At 41.0% G+C, this 22,745-nt stretch overlaps 1 protein-coding gene across 1 annotated transcript in view; it reads left to right on the top strand.

Annotated features, from left to right (window-relative positions):
• Window positions 1-22,745, top strand: part of EDIL3 (EGF like repeats and discoidin domains 3) — a 346,239-nt gene that overhangs the window by 256,049 nt on the left and 67,445 nt on the right. Inside the window, exons 6-7 of the mRNA XM_030193358.1 lie at window positions 5,567-5,711; window positions 13,771-13,955. Coding sequence (XP_030049218.1) covers window positions 5,567-5,711; window positions 13,771-13,955 — 330 coding nt within the window. The remainder of the gene's footprint in view (window positions 1-5,566; window positions 5,712-13,770; window positions 13,956-22,745) is intronic.

Raw genomic sequence — 22,745 nt, 5'->3', positions numbered from 1 at the left:
ATGCTTCATTTCTTTGAAGGCATAAATAAACATGTGGATAAAAGTGAGCCAGTTGATCTAGTGTATCTAGATTTTCAGAAAGATTTTGACAAAGCTCCTCATGAGAGACTCCTGACAAAATTAAAAGTCATGTGATAAGAGGCAATGTCCTTCTATGGATTAGGAATTGGTTACTGGACAGAAAACAGAGGGTAGAGTGAAATGCCATTTTTCTCAATGGAGGAGGGTGAATAGTGGAGTGCCACAGGGATCTCTACTGGGACCGATGTTGTTTAACAAATTTATAAATGATCTGGAAAATGGAATGATGAGTGAGGTGATTCAATTTGCAGATGAGACAAAACTTTTCAGAGTTGTCAAAATACATGCGGTTTGTGAAAAATTGCAGGGAGACCTTAGGAAACTGGAAGGCTGGGCATCCAAATGGCAGCTGGAATTTAATGTAGACAAATGCAAGGTGATGCATATTGGAAAGAATAATCTGAATCATAGTTACATGATGCTAGGGTCCACCTTGTGGGTCTGCAATCAAGATAAAGATCTAAATGTCATTGTAGATAATACTGCTGAAATCTTCTGCTCAGTGTGTGGCAGTGGCAGCAGCTAAAAAAAGCAAACAAGATGCTAGGAATTATTAGAAAAGGGATGGTGTATAAGCTTGAAAATAATATAATGCCTTTGTGATGCTCCATGGTGCGACCTCACCTTGAGTATTGTGCTCAGTTCTGGTTGCTGTATCTCAAAAAAGATATAGCAGAAATAGAAAAGGTTCAAAGAAGAATGACCAAAATGATAAAATGGATGGAACTGCTCTCTTATAAGAAAAGGTTAAAGAGGTTAGGGCTCTTCAGCTTGGAAAAGAGTTGGATAAGGGGAGATATGATTGAGGTTTACAAAATCCTCAATGGTATAGAATGGGTAGAAGTGAATTGATTTTTCACTCTTTCAAAAAGTGCAAAGACCAGGAGACACTCAATGAAAGTACATGGAAATACTTTTAAAACAAAGAGGAGGAAATATTTTTTAACTCAAAAAAATAGTTAAGCTCTGGAACTCATTGCCAGAGGATGTGGTAACAGCAGTTAGCGTGTCTGGGTTTAAAAAAGGTTTGGAGAAGTTTCTGGAGGAAAAGTTCATAGTCTGTTATTGAGATGGACATAGGGGAAGCCACTGCTTGTCCCGGGATTGGTAGCATGGAATGTTGCTACTAATTGGATTTCTGCCGGGTACTTGTGACCTGGATTGACCACTGTTGGAAGCAGGCTACTGGACTAGATGGACCATTGGTCTGCCCCAGTATGGCTATTCTTATGTTCTTAATATGGGTCTGGACTTTTACACACAAGGACATTGTTGTACAGTCATGGTGAGTGCTATGATGATATGGAAGGCTATGCTGCCCATATGAAAGGCTAGAGGAAGATGATGGCACAGAAGAAGTCATCTGTTGAAGTCCCATATCACTTTGCACAAGGTAAGCTTCAATTGAATTGAGATCTTCAAGATAAATACAACAAAAAAGAGTAAAATCCATGTAATGCTTTTCTGATTCTGGAACTCTTGAGCCTCTGTGCAGGTGAAAGGTATTTTCCTGAGATGATACTGTGAGCCGAGTGTGAGTTAGAGGGGATTCCTTTATGGCTCTGGCTGCCTTGTTAGGCAGACTGGATGGGTCATATAGGTCTTTATCTGCCATCATTTACTATGTTATTATATTGTTTGTTTGTTTGTTATATAACCTGTAAAGATAGAAAGTCAATAAAGGTGGTCCTGATGGCAACAGAGATGTTCATTTCTGTTATTTTGATGGGGTATTGACATTACCATACAGATCAGAGTTTTTCCAGGACAAGACTGGATCCTTTACAGTCAAAATAGAATGGATGTAAGTCTTCAAGTTGAAAGTTTCCTGCACAGAGAGGGCACAATCAAAATTGAAACATTCCAAGAGGGGGGAAACAAAAAAAATGTATTTGCAATTCTTGAAGGACTGATAAATGTTGAAGAACTTTGAACATAAATTGGAAAACAAAATCTTATTTGGCAGAGTAGAAGAAACAAAACTGACTAGCCAAGGAGATTGTTTTGCATGAAAAGGGTCATGCATGCTCAGAACATTAGACTGGAAGAGTAGTTCCATCTTGGCACATTTTGGATGATGTCACCCACTTGTATCTGACTCAGTCATGTTTGTTAATGGAAAATTACCTCCTACCAATCTTCTTACCGTCCATGCTCTTCCCCAACCTTTTCTTCATCGCTCCACTTCCTTACCTATCCCTATCCTTTCTCTCATACCTCTTTTATCCCATTTACCCTTGTTCATTTGTCCTACCACATACCTCCTTTGTTGATTCAGATACTACAGATTGTATTCTCTTGTTACTATGTAAGCCACATTGAGCCTGCAATGAGCGGGAAAGCGCGGGATACAAATGTAATAAATAAATAAAATATATAGCTCATCTGCATTTTAGTAGACTGCTATGTTCCCTAATGTATTAGACTACTTTTTTAAATATTTTCATATAAAGAAATTAGCTCCCATCTCCCTGCCCCTTATAATAACAGTAGCACACTGGAATTTGAGAAAAGAAAGGATAATGCGGAAACTGGATTCAGTTAAAATATGCATGTACAAGAGTATTGTTTAAAGCAATAGATGTAAGTAAATTCATGTTTCTTTAAGTAGAGATTAATAGAATAAATTCTTTCTCTCTCTCTCTCTCTCTCTCTCTCTCTCTCTCTCTCTCTGCAAAAACCAGATATAGATATCATATGACATCATTCCAGCCAATTTGTTTGGCTGTTTCCAGAGAAACTTGGAAAATCTCTACTATGTAAAATAATACCATAACAATGAGATCTATGTACTATATATAAGCTTTAACACATTAAATAATGTACTATTTACAAAGACGCTGGTGCAGGTCAGCTGTATTTAACACATATTTGGATAACATTAGTCATTCCAGTTCTAAATTTAATATGTAATTATCAATGTAGCTTTTGATCTAGGCTATAGTAACTTGGTAGAGATCTGTTCATGCACAGCAGAGTCTGCATACTAGCAATTCACAGAATGAGGAATGCATTGTTCTTGGCATTCCTCCCACATACAGTGGGGGAAATAAGTATTTGATCCCTTGCTGATTTTGTAAGTTTGCCCACTGACAAAGACATGAGCAGCCCATAATTGAAGGGTAGGTTATTGGTAACAGTGAGAGATAGCACATCACAAATTAAATCCGGAAAATCACATTGTGGAAAGTATATGAATTTATTTGCATTCTGCAGAGGGAAATAAGTATTTAATCCCTCTGGCAAACAAGACCTAATACTTGGTGGCAAAACCCTTGTTGGCAAGCACAGCGGTCAGACGTCTTCTGTAGTTGATGATGAGGTTTGCACACATGTCAGGAGGAATTTTGGTCCACTCCTCTTTGCAGATCATCTCTAAATCATTAAGAGTTCTGGGCTGTCGCTTGGCAACTCGCAGCTTCAGCTCCCTCCATAAGTTTTCAATGGGATTAAGGTCTGGTGACTGGCTAGGCCACTCCATGACCCTAATGTGCTTCTTCCTGAGCCACTCCTTTGTTGCCTTGGCTGTATGTTTTGGGTCATTGTCGTGCTGGAAGACCCAGCCACGACCCATTTTTAAGGCCCTGGCGGAGGGAAGGAGGTTGTCACTCAGAATTGTACGGTACATGGCCCCATCCATTCTCCCATTGATGCGGTGAAGTAGTCCTGTGCCCTTAGCAGAGAAACACCCCCAAAACATAACATTTCCACCTCCATGCTTGACAGTGGGGACGGTGTTCTTTGGGTCATAGGCAGCATTTCTCTTCCTCCAAACACGGCGAGTTGAGTTCATGCCAAAGAGCTCAATTTTTGTCTCATCTGACCACAGCACCTTCTCCCAATCACTCTCGGCATCATCCAGGTGTTCACTGGCAAACTTCAGACGGGCCGTCACATGTGCCTTCCGGAGCAGGGGGACCTTGCGGGCACTGCAGGATTGCAATCCGTTATGTCGTAATGTGTTACCAATGGTTTTCGTGGTGACAGTGGTCCCAGCTGCCTTGAGATCATTGACAAGTTCCCCCCTTGTAGTTGTAGGCTGATTTCTAACCTTCCTCATGATCAAGGATACCCCACGAGGTGAGATTTTGCGTGGAGCCCCAGATCTTTGTCGATTGACAGTCATTTTGTACTTCTTCCATTTTCTTACTATGGCACCAACAGTTGTCTCCTTCTCGCCCAGCGTCTTACTGATGGTTTTGTAGCCCATTCCAGCCTTGTGCAGGTGTATGATCTTGTCCCTGACATCCTTAGACAGCTCCTTGCTCTTGGCCATTTTGTAGAGGTTAGAGTCTGACTGATTCACTGAGTCTGTGGACAGGTGTCTTTCATACAGGTGACCATTGCCGACAGCTGTCTGTCATGCAGGTAACGAGTTGATTTGGAGCATCTACCTGGTCTGTAGGGGCCAGATCTCTTACTGGTTAGTGGGGGATCAAATACTTATTTCCCTCTGCAGAATGCAAATAAATTCATATACTTTCCACAATGTGATTTTCCGGATTTAATTTGTGATGTGCTATCTCTCACTGTTACCAATAACCTACCCTTCAATTATGGGCTGCTCATGTCTTTGTCAGTGGGCAAACTTACAAAATCAGCAAGGGATCAAATACTTATTTCCCCCACTGTATAGCAACCCTCTTCCCCTTCCAACTGTCTCCTAACAAAGTCTTTTCACAACTTGAATCAGCCTAGTTGCCAGGTTCTAACTGTCTAAGCCATCTTATTGCTTACCAGTTTGAATTTCAATGTTAATGTGGTGCCACCTAATGGCACCACAAACTTTGATCAGAATTGGAAACTAGCCTAGTTCAACATGAGAGACTCTCTTGCTGCCAGTTTGGCCTGGTGGGTGCTTTGCAAGTAGTTGGGAAGCTTTGTATCAATTCCAGGAACAGAGCAAGGAGATTTCCCTAGGTTAACTGATTCTTTAATTGTAGGTCTGTTAGCTTAGGAAATCTCCCAAAATTTGCAGAATATACATTCTTTAAGACTGTACTCTTTTGACACTGCCGTTGACTACGTGTATGTTCTTCATGTCAATACGTTTGTGCATGGGAAAAAAAACATTCTGAAATCAGCATGCCAGTTCAACACTCAGTTGAACCCTGGTATGCACTCCATAAATAGACAGTTTTTCGAGTTCAGCTCATATTCTTGGGGAAAATTTCTAAATTGATGGAGTACATCCATACCCAGGGATACTTCACATCTCCATACATCTGCAAATATATTTTCAAAGTGAAACTCCCTATAGAGTTTCTTTTGATAATGCATGGGCCTGCCAAACCATGCATACTAATGTGAAGCCAGTGGCTTAAACAACCTGTGGGAATTTCAAAATGATATCCCTATCCATGGTTGGCTGTTTGCATCTACTCCCACCCCTGGACTGACCCCATTTTTGCCATAGTCAGACGTACCCTCACTGTAATGCGTTTAAATCTTTATTTTTTTAACTTTTTTGATATTGTTGACACAGGTGTTTCGTGGAAATGTGGACAACAACACTCCATATGCTAACTCATTCACCCCACCAATCGAAGCTCAGTACATACGACTCTTCCCTCAGGTTTGCAGAAGACACTGCACTTTGCGAATGGAACTACTTGGATGCGAGCTATCAGGTTAGTCTCTCAGTAGTAACAAGGTAATTACTACAAATGTCTAGGCAAAAGCAAGCTGAGCCAGGCCTACCTTCATCTTGTTCCTTGCTGACGATACCTGCTTCTTGGTGTTGCTTGCACTGTCTCCTGTAATACTACTGTGCTAGTACACCAAGGATCTTCAGCAGTCATGTGAGTCATGGAGACATCGAGCAAGCTCAGTGCTTTTTGTACTCCTTGCTATTACCTCTTCCTCTACACACATTATGGGGGGAATTCTATAACTGGGTGTCACATTAGGTGCCTAGTGCTGCATCTAAGCTCTAGACCCCAGATTCTATGAAGCTGTGTGCCCACATTTCCAACTAGCATGAAAATTAGGGTGGGCAAGTTATAGAATAGTGACAGTTGTGTACCTAATTGTTAAATTAGGTGCCAACTGCCGGATTCTATACAGTGCACCTAGAGATCCACATCGAAAACCAGGCGTATTCTATAACAATGTGCATAACAGCACTTAAGCAATAATGAGCACTAATTGGCAATAATTTGAATTTGCGTGCAAAACTTGGTAAGTGTATTCAATAACGTACTGCACCTAAATTCTAATGCATGCAGTTCAAAAGGAGTGTGGCTATGAGTGGGGAAGTGGACATTTCATGGGTGTTCAGAAATTTACGTGCATAGTTATAGAATATGTCCCAATGCGCATAAATCTACGCATAGGTATTTACGCCACATTTTCATTGGTGTAAATGGATGTGCTTAGTTTTAGGTGCTGGGATATCAACTAAGCGTGTTCTATATACCACTCACCTAAATCTAGGTATCGCTTATATAATATGCTTAGGTGGAAATGTTTACTACACAGATTTGTTAGGTGCCTTATATAGAATCTGGCCCTAAATGGCCTTATGTACCAATAATAGCCCTTAAGAAGCATTAGTCAGTGCTAATGTCACTAATTTGAGTTAGTTATGTAACTGCACTTAGGCGCTACTCCATACACTTGTGTCTAAATGCTACAGTGTGCAACTACAAAGGAGGCGTTCACATGGGCGGGTCAGGGACGTGTCTTGCAGTTGTGAATGTAAGTTATAGAATAGTATGATGTACACATAAACTGCCATTAGGCGCAACAGTTTACACCAGCCTTTGACACAGCATAAGTGCTCATGCATAAAGTTAGGTGCACACTTGCTGACTTATGTTCTATTTTTGAATAGCAATTTCACGCACAATTGATTTTATAGAATTGGAGCTTAGTGCCCAAATTTGTTATACCTATTTTTTGGTGCTCTTTCTTGAATCTACTTCTAATTGTATAACAGAATCTAGTTGCCAAATTTCCATTATAGAATACTAGCCTAAATGCCTACATTTAGGTGTGTCCACTTAAGAATAACCATACTGAGCCAGATCAATGGTCCATCTAGCTCAGTATCCTATTTCCAACAGTGACCAATACAAGTCACAAGTACCTGGCAGAAACCCAAATAGTAGCAACATTCCATGCTACCAATCCCAGGGCAAGCAGTGGCTTCCCCATGTCTGTCTCAATAACTGACTATGAACTTTTCCTCCAGGAACTTGTCCAAACCTTTTTTAAACTCAGATACACTAACTGCTGTTGCTGGAGGATATGGTAACAAGTTTAAGAACTTAACTATTCTTTGAGTGAAAAAATATTTCTTCCTATTTGTTTTAAAAGTATTTCCATGTTTTTTCTTTGAGTGTCCCCTGGTCTTTGTAAAAAAAATGATTCACTTCTACTCATTCTACACCACTCAGGACTTTGTAAACCTCAATCATATCTCCCCTCAGCTATCATTTTTCCAAGCTGAAGAGCCCTAACCTCTTTAGCCTTTCTTCATATGAGAGAAGTTCCATCCCCTTTATCATTTTGGTTGCTCTTCTTTGAACCTTTTCTATTTCTGTTATATCTTTTTTGAGATATGGTGACCAGAATTGAGCGCAATACTCAAGGTGAGATTGTACCATGGAGTGATACAGAGGGGTTGATTACTACAAGCAATTTATTCTTATCTCTATTTAACTTAAATTTAAATTTGGAAGCCCAGGATTCCAACAAATCAAGCCTAATCTTAGGGACAATTTCTGGAAGACCAGGCTTCAAAGGGATATAGATTGTGACATCATTGGCATAAATGGAAGTGCAGAACCCCCCTGCCTCCAATCTTTCACCTAATGGAGACATCATAACATTGAACAGGATTGGAGATAGTCAAAAGTCCTATGGCTCCTAGTCAGGAGTCCAGGATGGTGAGCGAGAACCTGACAACTTCACCTGATATGAGCTAGATGTTAGGAAGACACAGAGCCATTGATGAACCTTCTCACACAGTCTGAATTGGTGCAACAGGCCTAAAAGCAACTCATGATCAACAAGGTCAAAAGCACTTGACACATCAAATTGCATCACTAAAAATTTAAAGCCTAGACTGATTGTTTTCCTAAAATCAGATACTAAGGTGGTTAAGACTGTCTTGTTACTATAACAAGGCCTAAAGCCTGACTGGGATTTATGCAAGAGGGAGAAAGAGGAAAGGTAATTCATAAGCTGAGTACCAACCATTCTCTCCATTGCCTTAGTCAAGAATGGGATAGAAGTGATGGGCCTATAATTACTAATGTCTCCCAATGAAGCAGAGGTGCTCTTAAGGATTGGGGTAAGTATTATGGAACCTTTCCACTGAGGAAAGTACCCTGAGTCAGCATAAACGAGATATAAGCTTGAAGAATGTCAATGAATCCTGTCAGTGCAGTTTTTAATAAATAACTCGGACAAACATCCTCCAGAAGGCAATGTGAGGGAGAATACTTTCTGAGAAAGGAGTGGGTAGCAGAAAGGAGGAGAACTGCAATCGGTCAGCTGCAAAACCAGCATCCAGATTTGTCGATTTGTCTCAGTATGCCTTCCAAGTTGACCAAGATTTCTTTCACTTAATGCCACATCACTAGTATGTGTAATTGGGCACACATAAGTGTGGACATTTAGCATGCAACTTACAGTATGCTGTAACTTACAGTATTTTGTACTAATGTACCTGCATAGATGTTGGTCCCGCTCAGGCCCTTGCATGCTCCTCCTTTGTGAACACCTTCTTACTTTTATCCAGTGCCGTAGCGAGGGCTAATGGCACCCGGGGCGGGTCGCCGCTGAACACCCCCCCCCCCCGGGTGCAGCACGGCGCGACCCCCCCCCCTCTGCGGCGCACCCCCCCCCCGGACCGCATTCTTACCTGCGGGAGGGCCAATCCGCCCCGAGTGCACGTCACTCGGAGCTGCGTCGGCCCCGCTGGCTCCCTGCTCTCTCTGCCCCGGAACAGGAAGTAACCTGTTCCGTGGCAGAGAGAGCAGGGAACCAGCGGGGCCGGCACCCCCCGAGCGCATGCACCCGAGGCGGACTGCCCCTCCCACCCCCCCCCTTCCTACAGCACTGCTTTTATCCACTAAAAAAGTTGAACACATCATTATAGAATAGTGCTGAGTGCTCATATAAATGCTAGTATTCTATATATTACATGTTCAATCTGCGTGTAAATTTAATCACCATGTTATAGAATGAAGGAATATGAGGGTAAGTTTATAACGTGTGTCTAGGTTAATAGGGTAGGAAGGCTCCTATTTTAAACACATAGGGAGCCGATATTCAGCTGGCAGGAGGCAGCCCGCATAAGTGCTGTAGTTGACGCTGACCTCGATTTTTGCCAATGATTGGTCTTAGTTACTAGACGGCTGTGGTCCTCTTGATAGAGTGGATTTGACAAAAGTTTGAATTCCACAGCAAACAACCCGTGACTGCTGAGGCTTTTTTCCTCCTGTCAGTTTTCACATGAATGTATAAAAAAATATTGGTGTGCTGTTATTGAGATTCTTTATTTTCATTTTCATTTTTTTTTTTTTTTGCAAGGGTGCATTTAATTCCACAGTTTTTTTTATTTGAAGCTAGGCTTTTGCATATGGAATTGTTCTTTCATACTATAAGTTGTATACTATCCAGCTTATTTTCGAAAGAGAAAGACACCCATATTTCGACCCAAATCGGGAGATGGGCGTCTTTCTCCCGTGGGCGAACAAATCGGTATAATCGAAAGCCGATTTTGGTTGTCTTCAACTGCACTCCGTCGCAGGAACGAACAAAGGACAGGGGCGTGTTGGAGGCGTGGTGAAGGCGGGACTGGGGCGTGGTTATCGGCTAAGGAGAGATGGGCCTGTTTAGCTGATAATCGAAACAAGAAGGGTGTTTTTGACGAGAATTTGGTCCGCTTTATTTGGACCCTTTTTTTTTCAGGTCCAAGTCCCAAAAAAGTGCCCCAACTGACCAGATGACCACTGGAGGGAATCGGGGATGACCTCCCCTGACTCCCCCAGTGGTCACTAACCCCCTCCCACCAAAAAAAAAAACACTTTACAAACTTTTTTTCCCAGCCTGTATGCCAGCCTCAAATGTCGTACCCACCTCCATGACAGCAGAATGTGTTCTATCCTCTGACAGCCTTTCCCTGGTTCTGATGTGGCTCTCGGGTGAGTGTGACACCTTTTCTGTTATGCGCACTGCAGAGTCACATCAGCAATGCATTGTGGTGGGTGTAGGGTATTGGGCTCCGTGATTCCACTAGCTTGTGTTAAATGCTCATGATGTTGGTAGTTGGTAGGCTCTACTCCCATGGTGCTTTTCCCTCTGCTTACTGGGTCAGAGTGTGCTCTGTTTTGTTTCCGGTAGTCCATGAGGTAGTGGCCATTTTTGTAAGCCAGTTTTAGCTCCCTTTCATTTGTTACCCACGTTACTGAAAGTGGGCATTGTACAGAATTCTGCCAGCTCTGACCTACTGCTAATCTCAGTACCAGGGAGACTCTTTGCCAGTGGGGCACAACTTCTGATCTGCAGTTAACTGTGAGTAAATGTGCTTATTCCAATAAAGGACGTTTTCGGAGACATTAGTCTTCAGGTGTCAACTGGTGTGCCAAGGTTCTACAGCAGCAACAAGTCCTAGAGGCCTGGAGCACTTTTAGTGGGTACCGCAGTGCACTTCAGGCAGGCGGACCCAGGCCCACCCCCCCTACCTGTAACACTTGTGCTGGTAAATGGGAGGCCTCCAAAACCCACTGTACCCACATGTAGGTGCCCCCTTCACCCCTAAAAGCTATGGTAGTGTTGTACATTTGTAGGTAGTGGGTTTTGGGGGAGGGGGTTGGGGGCTCAGCACCCCTGGTAAGGGAGCTATGCATGTGGGAGCTGTTTCTGAAGTCCACCGCACTGACCTCTAGGGTGCCCAGTTGGTGTCCTGGCATGTCAGGGGGGCTAGTGTACTATGAATCCTGGCCCCTCCCACAACCAAATGGCTCGGATTAGGACGTTTTTGAGCTGGCCGGTTTTAGTTTCCATTATCGCAAAAAATAAAAATAAAAATAAAAAATAAATAAATAAATAACGCCCAGCTCAGAAACAAACAAATCCATGGCATTTGGTCCGTACAAACCGTATTTTCGAAACAAAAAAAAGACGTCCATTTTTTTTGAAAATACGGTCTGTCCCTCCTCTTCACTTAGCCGTTTTCGGACATAGTCTCCCATGGAGATGGGCGTTAGTGTTCGATATGCCCCTCAACTCCATACTTTGTATTGTTATTTGAATATTTTTATTGCTGTAATTGTCTATTGCTTATATTTGATTTATTCTTACTGTATACCACCTTGAGTGAATTCCTTCAAAAAGCGATAAAGCCTAATAAATAAATAAATAAAATGTAAGGAGTTTGTGCAGAAAGAGAGTGATGTCAGTGCAACATTTTTTCCACCCAATCAGAAAACACCAGTGCATGTCAAGTGATCCCCTGTAGGACCAATGCAATTGAGAGAAGCACCCAGAGAAAATGAAGAGGAGAGCACCAGAGGAAGACAAAGTAGGCCTAATCAACCCACAAACCCTGCATGACCACCCCTTCAGTGCCTGAAGAACAAAATTAAAATTGAGAAAAGAAGCCTTAAGAGGAGATAAGCTGAAAATTTCACTAGGTATCAAACAGCGAGACCTGATGGTCTGAGCTCAGTGCCGGAGGTGTCTATGAGGGCAAGCACTTGTACCAATAGTCCTTTTCTGTAGATATTTTAAAGATTCCTTCTTTGAGTCCTACAAATCATTAGACTCCCAAATTGGATCAGACCATTCTCCTGGAATGAGATGGTAAAACAAGTCAAAAAGCCAGCAATATCAATAACAAGTGGCTCAAGCCAGGAGGTCACCAACAATGTCACTTGGAAGACCAATGGATTGAGTACCAAGGAGGGGGTGGCTCTTCTGCTCAAAAGCTCCATCAAGGCCCAGGATAGAGTTGGTACCATAGCAGCACCCCTACTGAACTGCCAGTGGTGACCCAGCTTTACACACCACTGAAGGAGTTCCAACTGCATCCACTGAACCTATGCCAGAGGCCCAGAAAAGGGCAGAGAATTAGAGTGGAAGGGTATCCTCCTGGTCACCAGTACTACAGTGTCTTGGCCAGCCTTTAGGTCTATTAGTTGACCCAAAGGAGTGGAGAACACGGCCTCAGAAATCTATAAGAGAAAGGAAGAGCTGAACAGCAGCCCCCTCCCTGCCCATCTTCAAGTCTCTGCTTAAAACCCACCTCTTCATTGCTGCGTTCGGCACCTAACTCGTACCGTCAGTAAATCCAGACTGCCCCAATTTGACCGTTCACTTGTCTACTAGATTGTAAGCTCTTTGAGCAGGGACTGTCCCTCTATGTAAATTGTACAGCGCTGCGTAACCCTAGTAGCGCTTTAGAAATGTTTAGTAGTAGTAGTACAGCAGAAAAGCTAAGAGATGGCTCTGAGAGAACAGTCAACCCTTGGTGAAGCTTTCAGAGGTCCACCAGTAAAGCAGACATCTAGGGATGACTAGGTAGAGACATGGAATGCGAGCAGCACTACACCCTCTGAAACCCTGTTGGTGACAACACCTGTTTCCACTACAACTGTACCAACTATTTCTGTGAGAGAGAGAGTGTGTGTGTGTGACAGAGAAACCTCCCCTCCCTCTCTGGTGTCAGCCCCGTCCCCCTCTCTCTCTCTGGTGTCTGAGCGTTACTGTGCAGGCCGCTGAGCTCTGGCTGTGCTTCAAAGAGCTGACCAATCCTATTTTAGTAGAATGCACCTCCAACATTCTGAAGCCGAGAAACCTCATGTGGTTGGTCACTTCTGCTTGTGACGAACCCGGAAGTACATGATGTCAATTCAGGAGATGGATACAGAGAGCAGGAATGCCTCAGTCATGCAGTCAGCTTCAGAATGTTGGAGGTGTGTTTTATTATATATGTAGTTGTGTATGATTAATCTTTAAGCAAAATTTGAGCTGATATCTGGAGTAAAGTCATTAAGGAAATCTACTGTACCAGCATTTAATTTTCGAAAGGGTGACTATGACAAAATGAGGAAAATGGTTAAAAAGAAGTTAAAAGTGTTGAATGCAAAGGATAAGACTTTAAAGACGGCATACACGTTGTTTAAAAGTACCATCGTAGAAGCCCAGAGCAGATGCATTCCATGTTTTATCAAAGGTGGAAAGAAGAGCAAATAGCCAGCATGGTTCAAAGGTGAAGTGAAAAAGGCTATTACTACCAAAAGAGTATCCTTCAAAGAATGGAAAAAGGATCCAAATGATGAAAATAAGAAGCAACATAAGCACTGTCAAGTTAGATGCAAAGCATTGATAATGAAGGCTAAAAAAGAATATAAAGAAAAACTTGCTGTGGAGACATAAACTCATAGTAACACCTTTATCAGGTACATCAAATGCAGAAAGCCAATGAGGGAATTCAAATTTATGCATACAATTATGAGCACTATATACAGAATTAGTATTTTTTCAGCTCTGTATGCATTTTATAAAAGGCTCTGTGTTTAGCAAGATTTTTATAAAATAGTATTGCAGTTTTGCATGCACAAACCTAAATAGTTGTTTCTAACCTACATATCCTATATAAATTTTGGATGCACTTCTCTTGCTCAGCAAATCCTGTCCTTAGTGCACTGTTGACATTTTTATTTGTGTTTGCAGGTTGCTCTGAACCTTTAGGGATGAAGTCAGGACATATACAGGATTATCAGATTACTGCCTCTAGCATCTTCAGAACTCTGAACATGGACATGTTTGCTTGGGAGCCAAGGAAAGCCCGGCTAGATAAACAGGGCAAAGTGAATGCTTGGACCTCTGGTCGTAGTGACCAGTCACAATGGCTGCAGGTAGAATTGTCACAAAATTGTATTGATTTTGTTTTCAGTTTTTTACTTGTCTTTTTTTCAGGTGTTTGCTAGAACAGGGTTCTCAAACCTGTCCTGGGGGACCACCAGCCACTTGGGCTTTCAGGATATCCCTCATGAATATGCATAACTAGTACACAATCAAGGTTCATTTAATTCCACTATAGTTATTCCATATAAATATACTTTTTTTTTTACATAACTATGGAAGTAATAGTCTTAACTCATATATTTTTATTTTACTACAAATATCAAATACAAAACCGTCACTGTATTAAACAATAAAACACGTGGTGGGGCATAATCGAACAGGGCGCCCAAGTTTTCATGAGGGCATCCTCGCAGGAGGCCCCTTAAAGGGGCGGGGTAACCTGTATTATCGAAACAAGATGGGCGTCCATCTTTCATTTCGATAATACGGTCAGGAACGCCCAAATCATGAAATTTAGGTCGACCTTAGAGATGCTCATCCTTAGGTCGTTTTTGAGATGGTCATCCCCAGTTTTCGGCGATAATGGAAACCAAGGACGCTCATCTCAAAAATGACCAAATCCAAGCCATTTGGTCGTGGGAGGAGCCAGCATTCATAGTGCACTGGTCCCCCTGACATGCCAGGAAACCAACCGGGCACCCTAGGGAGCACTGCAGTGGACTTCTGAAAAAGGTCCCAGGTGCATAGCTCCCTTACTTTGGGTGCTGAGCCCCCCAACCCCCCCCCACCCCAAACCCCACAACTGTACACCACTACCATAGCACTTAGGGATGAAGGGGGACACCTACATGTGGGTACAGTGGGTTTCCGGTAGGTTTTGGAGGGCTCACATTTACCACCAGAAGTGTAACAGGTAGGAGGGGGATGGGCCTGGGTCCGCCTGCCTGAAGTACACTGCACCAACTACAACTGCTCCAGGTACCTGCATACTGCAATGGACCTGAGTATGGCATTTGAGGCTGGCATAAAGGCTGGCAAAAAAGTATTTTTAAAGATTTTTTTGAGGGTGGGAGGGGGTTAGTGACCACTGGGGGAGTAAGGGGACGTCATCCCCGATTCCCTCTGGTGGTCATCTGGTCATTTCGGGCACCTTTTTGTTGCTTGGTCATGAGAAAAATGAACCAAGTAAAGTTGGCCAAGTGTTTGTCAGGAAGGCCCTTCTTTTTCCATTATCGGCTGAGGACGTCCATCTTCTTAGCACGCCCCAGTCCCACCTTCGCTACACTGCTGACATGCCCCCATGAACTTTGGTCGTCCCCATGATGGAAAGCAGTTGAGGGCGCCCAAAATTGACTTTCAATTATGCCGATTTGGGCGACCTTGCGAGATGGATGTCCATCTCCCAATTTGTGTTGGAAGATGGGCGCTCTTCTCTTTCAAAAATTCTCCTGCTAGCTTTCCTAATTCAGTTACACCTCTTATAATTTAGGATACTTTCCAACAGTGGCGTACCAAGGGGGGGTGTGGTGGGGGCAGTCTGCCCCAGGTGCACGCTGCTGGGGGGGGGGTGCCACACGCCTGTCGGCTCTTTGTTTTCATGCTCCATTTGCCCCGGAACAGGTTACTTCCTGTTCCTGGTGCAGAGGGAGCATGAAAACGAAGAGCCGGCAGGCGCGTGGCACCTCCCCCCCCAGCGGCGTGCACCCGGGGGGGGTTCTTTCGCTGGAGAGGGGCGTCGCGCTGTTCCGGGGGGGGCGCTGCACCCGGGGGGCGGGGCGCATCGGCGATCCGCCCCGGGTGTCAGCCCCCCTAGGAACACCACTGCTTTCCAATGTCACTTGTGGATTCCAAACTATCAGTTGTTCAAGCGTACACAGTCTTTATATCCACTCTCAAATTGCAACTCCGTTACTGTGTCAACTTATCTACAATTGTAGTAAGAATTTTGAATCTTATTTGTAAACCACCATCATCAGTCTTCAACTGTGATACCATCCACTATATTTCTTTCCAACTTTCGGCTTCCACAATGTCATTGTCCAAAAGCTAAACTGCCAGATCCTTGCTCCAATGTAGCTTAATGTCATCAGCCTGTTGTTGACAACCCAACATGGTCCATATTTCGCTATTGCGTCTTCAGAGGTTGAAACTACAATACTATACAAATATTGGATGTATATTATAATAATATACAAATATTGGTGAAATTGGATTAGCAAAACTTTGTTTTATTGTTTAATACAGAGATGGTTTTGTATTTGATATTTGTAGTACAATTAAAATTATGTGAGTTAAGAATATTACTTCCATAGTTATGTAAAAAAAAAAAAGTATAATGAATGTGTATGAGAGAGATTTGCATATAATGGATCTGACAGGCATGCAAATCTGTCTCTTGCATATTCATATGGGATACTCTGAAAACCTGATTAGCTGGTGGTCTGCCAGGACAGGTTAGAGAACCACTGTGCTAAAAAATATATTGCAAATGACATGGATGTTGGGAGGCGGTGACAAGAGGGTTCATCCCTCCCCCTTGGATTCTTATCTGCATCATCCTTCCTATTATTACCTGCCTCATAGAAAGTTCTGTTGAGTAATGTAAAAAATTACTTTGCCCCCCACCTGAGAATTTTTTCTCTACACGACTGCTGTACGACATGAAATGATATTGTCATTCCTTGTTTTAAATCTGCTTAAATGTATGCCTGCTAATCTTACATAGCGTGTCGCCATTACCACATTTTATGACAAAGATTTCCAGAGCTTAACTACAATTTGTACAATTTTTAGGTGTAGATTCAGAGGGCATGGAATAATTCTGCCCTATGCTTCCCAAATGCTCTGGATCTTAGTACTAAATTGGTCCCCTCCCTCATCAACAATACGACAAACTAACCGTGCCTATGGTTGAATTGGGTTGGGAAGAGTAATCATATGTGGAGACTGCATAATCAATGTCTCTGCTTTATTTCTGGTGCATGATTGGCCCTTGACAGTCTGCTTTGTGTAGTCTCATAAAATTAACGTTAACATTTATATGTAAATGCACAATATGCCTATGCGTTTTAAATATGTGCTTATGTTGCGTAATGTGGATTTTACAGGTAGCATACAGATAAGTGGAGTCTGGGAAAAGCATGAATAGGACTCTCACACACATAACTTATAGAATAGTAGAAGTTATATGCAAAGTGTTGACATTTAGGTGCAAGCATGTACACCAGCTCTAAATTATAGGTGCATATTTCACCTGTTATTCTATAAAAGAAAGTAGGCATCTTCTTTCTTTGATATAATAGGCACACAAATATAGATGCACTGTTATAGCATTACACCTATTCCATGAGCTTGTAGGCCCCAAGGATACTATGTACCTGAACTATTGCAACCTCTGTGGTGGGGTTTTCTAGTTAGCCTCTATTTGAATTTGCATTGAGACATTTGAAAAGAACACTGGCAACCGAAAAGTTGCAAATTACCATGTAAACAGTCTCTATGACTAATTATATCTAAATATATATTAGGTTAAAATATTGTCATTAGTATTTCTTTGAATCAAGTGAGTAGGATTCTCAGTGTAATGTCATAGTAGGAAAAAAAAAGGTGTCATCTTAACCTCCTGCTGTTAGCTTCCTTGCAGTAATTAAGATATGTTATAATTTATGAATTATTCATCAATATTTATACAGTCCCCAAACTGTCAACAAATATCATATCACCTCCTAAAGTTGTACGAGAGAAAGGAAAGATTAATTTTATTAAAGTTTTTCTAGTGTTCTCAGTGCAAAATTGGTTCTAGTTCTAATATAGAGTAATGTATTTCCTCATATGTTATTGTACCGCACAGAAGCCTGGCATTTCTTAAATCTCTTTGTATAGTCTTTGTATGCCCTACACCATTTTTACCAGTGTTTTCCAATGTTGAGTGGATGTTAATTGTACCAAAAGTTGATAAATGTGCCTCATTGACTTTAAAATAGAGGCTGATATACCATTTTATGGAAATTTTTGCAAATGAGGTCCAGCAGGCCAAAACCTAGAATGGTGCATTTTATTTGTGATAACATGTCCTGTTAGGGATTTTAGCATGAAAACCCTGTTTCTGACATTTTCTGCACTGAAAATTTGTAAACTTTCAAAATACTTCACTACATGCAAAACTGTGTTCAAATTCATGCAAAACAACTCATTTTTTTAGTTCCAATATTTTTATTTAATTTTATCAATGAAACAAAACACAAATAGCTAAAATGTTAGCCAGAATACAAATATGAACAATAAACTGAGCATCAAATAATATACATATCTGATACAAGATAAAGATATCAATTATTATGGTTACAGATTTGTAACGATGGTTAGATAGACATATCGTGAGAACAGATAGTTAAGAGAACATATCTACACAAGAGTACTACATATTTGATCTTGAAGGGGAGACCATATTTTCCTGTATTTGGTAATTGACTTATACTTCTCAGCCGCTGTATATTCATATTTGGCAAGTATACATACTGAATTCCACCGCGTTAAGTAGGTTGCCTTGGATAAGTTTTTCCAGCAGAAGAAAAGTATTCTTAATGCTGTTTGGAGAAGTATATCCAAAATTTGTGATTGATATTTATCCAGTGGGCAATATATAGCTAATGATCCTAATATGGCTATTTTATATGAGAAGGACACTGGTATCTTCAATGTAGCTGATATGGTGTTCCATATTGATCTCCAGTATTCTTGTATAAAAGATGTAAGCAGTTGTGTGCCTTTTTGTTTTTTTTTTGTTTGTTTTTTTTTTTCTTGTATAAAAGTACAGGAGTAAATAATATGTTTAAGAGTTCCTTTATCTTTATTACATGACCAGCATTTTTCCGTGTTGTTTTTAGGAACTGATGTTTTTAGTTTGGCAATTTTACTTGGAGTCCAGAGAGCTCTATGTGCCAAGTAAAAGATGGATTGCGATGTAGATGCAGATCTAGTAGTATGTGTAGTTCTAAACCAAAATTTATTCCATAGTTGTTCATTCAGTTGAAGATTTAAATCATGTTCCAAGGATTCCATAATATTAGTAGGTGCTTTGAATTTTGCTTGTTGAAATATTTTGTACCATTTGGAGGCAGCTCCTTTACATAACATTAAAGTTCTACCAATTTGCCAATAACTAGGAGGATCAGTAGAAAGTTTAGTAATGTCAGTAGTAGCAGTTATGCAGTGCTTAAGTTGTATCCATTTATAGTGGTGGGTATTAGGAATACCAAATTTCAAGCATAGCTGTGAGAAGGGAACCCAGGTTTTGTTTTTTATAATACCATTTAATGACCATATGCTGGCTTTTTTCCACAGAGGCCAGTTTATACAAGTTTTGTTGATTTTATGGGTAGGATTGTTCCATATTGGGGTAAATATGGGAATGCCTTAATGGCTTTTTAACAAGAGTGTCAAGTTCATTGAATACAGTATTAAGAGTTATAAACAAAACATTTTTATTTAACTTAGTATATTGAGACCATGGAAGGTAATATAAACATAAAGATGTGCCTTTATGAGTTTCTATATAGAACCAAGAAGGGTAATTAAGTAGTTCCTCTTTGGGCATAAATATTGAATTTTGTTTCAGGAGAAAAGACATGTGATAGTCATTATAACTAGGAAAATTTACTCCACCATTTGTTGGACTAGCTTTTAATTTCTTTATGGCTATTCTTGCCGTCTTGTTTGCCCATAAAAATTTTGTTAATTTATGATTCAATTATTTTTATAAATTGTTGATTTTAGTAATATTGGTAACATGCTGAGAGTGTAGTTGATTTTTGGTACAATCATCATTTTTATAGTTTCAAGTCTACCCCACCAATTAAGTCTTAATGGTGACCATTTTTGTGTTAGGTTTTCAGTTATTTTAATTATATTAGTAGAGTTAAGGTTAAGAGTATCCTCTATAGTTGGGTCAAACAAAACTCCTAAATATTTAATTTGATTTTCATTCCACTGAAAGTTATGTTGCTGAATTTCATGCTTTAAATGTACACAATTTATAGGTAGTAGTTCTGTTTTTGTAGTATTTAATTTATATCCAGAGATCTCGGAATATTTTGATATTACCTTTAATAAGAGTAGAATTGAGGCATGTGATGTGAAAATGAGTACATTATCAGCGTATGCAGCTAACTTAAAGTTTTGTTGATCAATCCTTACACCCTGGATGAGAGGATTTTGATGAATGGCTAATAACAAAGGTTCAAGCACTATATTAAATAATAAGGGAGATAAAGGGCAACTCTGTCTAGTACCTCTAGTTGGATTAAAAGGTTTAGATATAACATCATTTATTTGTATATATGTAGTAGGAGACGAATATAAGATCTGTATTAGTTTAATAGAAGATTTAATAGAACTTAGAAAAGATATGGCCACTCAACACAGTCAAATGCCTTTTCAGCGTCTAGACCTATTGCAACCAATGGATTGAGATGTTCTTGGGCGTGCACTAATATATTGGAAAAGAGTCTGGTATTGTCAGATGAAGATCTACCATGCATGAAACCAGTTTGATCTGCATGACTTATTTTGGGTAGAATGTTCTGTAATCTTTCAGAAAGTATTTTAGCAAATATTTTGGCATCTAAATTAAATAAAGAAAGAGGTCTATAATTTTGTACTAAAGAAGGATCTTTATCTGGTTTCAGAAGGACAATGATGACAGCTTCAGTAAAAGAGCCTCTGATGATACCTGTTTCTAACATATGATTACTAGCCGTTGAGCCCGTAAAAACGGGCTGGTATTGAGGTTTTCCTCCCCCCGCGGTCACCACCGCTCCCCTCCTCCCCGCGAAGTCGCCACCGCTCCCCCCCCTCGAAGTCGTCGCCGCCACCCCTCCACCTGGCCCGGGCCCTCTCTTCACTTCTGAACTTACAGATCCATTCGCCGAACGCAGCAACGCACATCAGCTGAGCTGCCCCTTCCTTCTCTGCCTGTGTGTGTCCCGCCCTCGCTGATGTTACATCACAGGAGGGCGGGGCCACAGGCAAAGAAGGAAGGGCTCACTGCAGCTCAGCTGATGTGCGCCGCCGACGTTGCTACCGCTCCCCCCCCCACTCAGAGTCGCCGCCGCCACCCCTCCACCCGGCCCGGGCCCTCTCTTCCCTTCTGAACTTACAGATCCATTCGCCGAACGCAGCAACGCACATCAGCTGAGCTGCAGTGAGCCCTTCCTTCTTTGCCTGTGGCCCCGCCCTCCTGTGACGTAACGTCAGCGAGGGCGGGTCACACACAGGCAGAGAAGGAAGGGGCAGCTCAGCTGATGTGCGTTGCTGCGTTCGACGAATGGATCTGTAAGTTCAGAAGTGAAGAGAGGGCCCGGGCCGGGTGGAGGGGTGGCGGCGGCGACTCCGAGTGGGGGGGGAGCGGTAGGAACGTCGGCGGCGCAGTTTCCCTCTCTGTCCGGCCCCCCCCCCCCGTCATCACGTATTGACGCAGGGGCGGGACAGAGAGAGAAGTCTCTACTGCGCATTTGCAGTGAGTACGGTCACTCGCCGTTTATATGTTTGATAGTAATCACATATTATGGGAGACAAAAGAGTTTGAAAGGCAGAGTAAAACTCTATAGGTAAACCATCAGGTCCTGGGGTTTTTTTTGTCACCATGTTTTGGATGGCATCATTGATATCAACAGTTGTGATTATTTTTGAGAGTAGTTCGTTATCTTCTGTTGAGATAATAGGGTGTTCTAATTTTTCTAAAAAATCATATTTGGTTGGTTCTTTAACAAAATTAGATGTATATAGATTTTTATAAAAAGATTGGAATCTGTTAGCAATATCAGAGTTATCGGTTAAAAAATATTGTTCTCATCCTTTATTAGTGCTATAGTATTCTTTTCTTTACAAGATTTTATATAATTAGCAAGCAGATGACCTGCTTTATTCCCTTCATAGTAGTATTGAGCATTTTTACTAAATATTTCCTTACTAGCTTTAGAGCCTAATATGGAATTGTATTTAAGTTTTACTAATTTGAGTTCTTCTAATATGGCTACATTAGAGGTATCATGAATGTGTGCAGACTCCAATATTTTTATTTTTTTTTCTAATGACAAGATTTCTTTATTTTTTTATTACTAGTAGCAACAAAAGTAATTATAGCACCTCTGATAAAAGCTTTGAAAGCATCCCAGAAGTTGTGCCAAGAGGTATGGCTAGGTGAATTAAAACAGAATTATTCTTCTATTTCTTCTGAAATTTTTTTCTATGAATTCTGGGTTAGTTAATAATATGGGGTTAAATCTCCAACGAGGATTATTTGTTGAAGTTTGACCCATTTGAATTTGAAGTGAGATATGAGAATGATCAGATAGCAAAATATTACCAATACTAGTATTGTGTACATTAGATATTAGGGAAGAAGAAATTAGAAAATAATCAATTCTAGAGTAGGAGTTATGAGGATTTGAAAAAAAACGTATAATCAAGTTCTGTTAAGTATGTAAGTCGCCATATATCACAGAGTTTAAATTGTGACATTAAGTCCTGAAGATTTTGTAAAGCTTTTGGAGATTTATAAGAATAGTTAGATTTCCTATCTATAGTAGGATTAAGTATTAAATTAAAATCACCCCCTAAAATACAAGGAGTATTACCTTCCTCTGCAAGTAGATCAGCTAAAGATTAAAAAAAAAATCAAGGTTATCAGAATTAGGTGCATAAATATTTATCAAAGTCAAATATTTATGCACCTAATTCTGATAACCCTGATTTTTTTTTATCTTTAGAACAACTCATTAATGGCAAATGTGTAGATAGCTCACAAGCAAAAATACCTTCATAAGCTGTTTTTTTCTCTT

This window comes from Microcaecilia unicolor, chromosome 2, assembly GCF_901765095.1.
Source record: "Microcaecilia unicolor chromosome 2, aMicUni1.1, whole genome shotgun sequence".
NCBI classification, from domain to species: domain Eukaryota; kingdom Metazoa; phylum Chordata; class Amphibia; order Gymnophiona; family Siphonopidae; genus Microcaecilia; species Microcaecilia unicolor.
The sequence above is the reverse complement of the archived record's forward strand: the minus strand, read 5'-3'. Positions and strand labels throughout refer to the sequence as shown.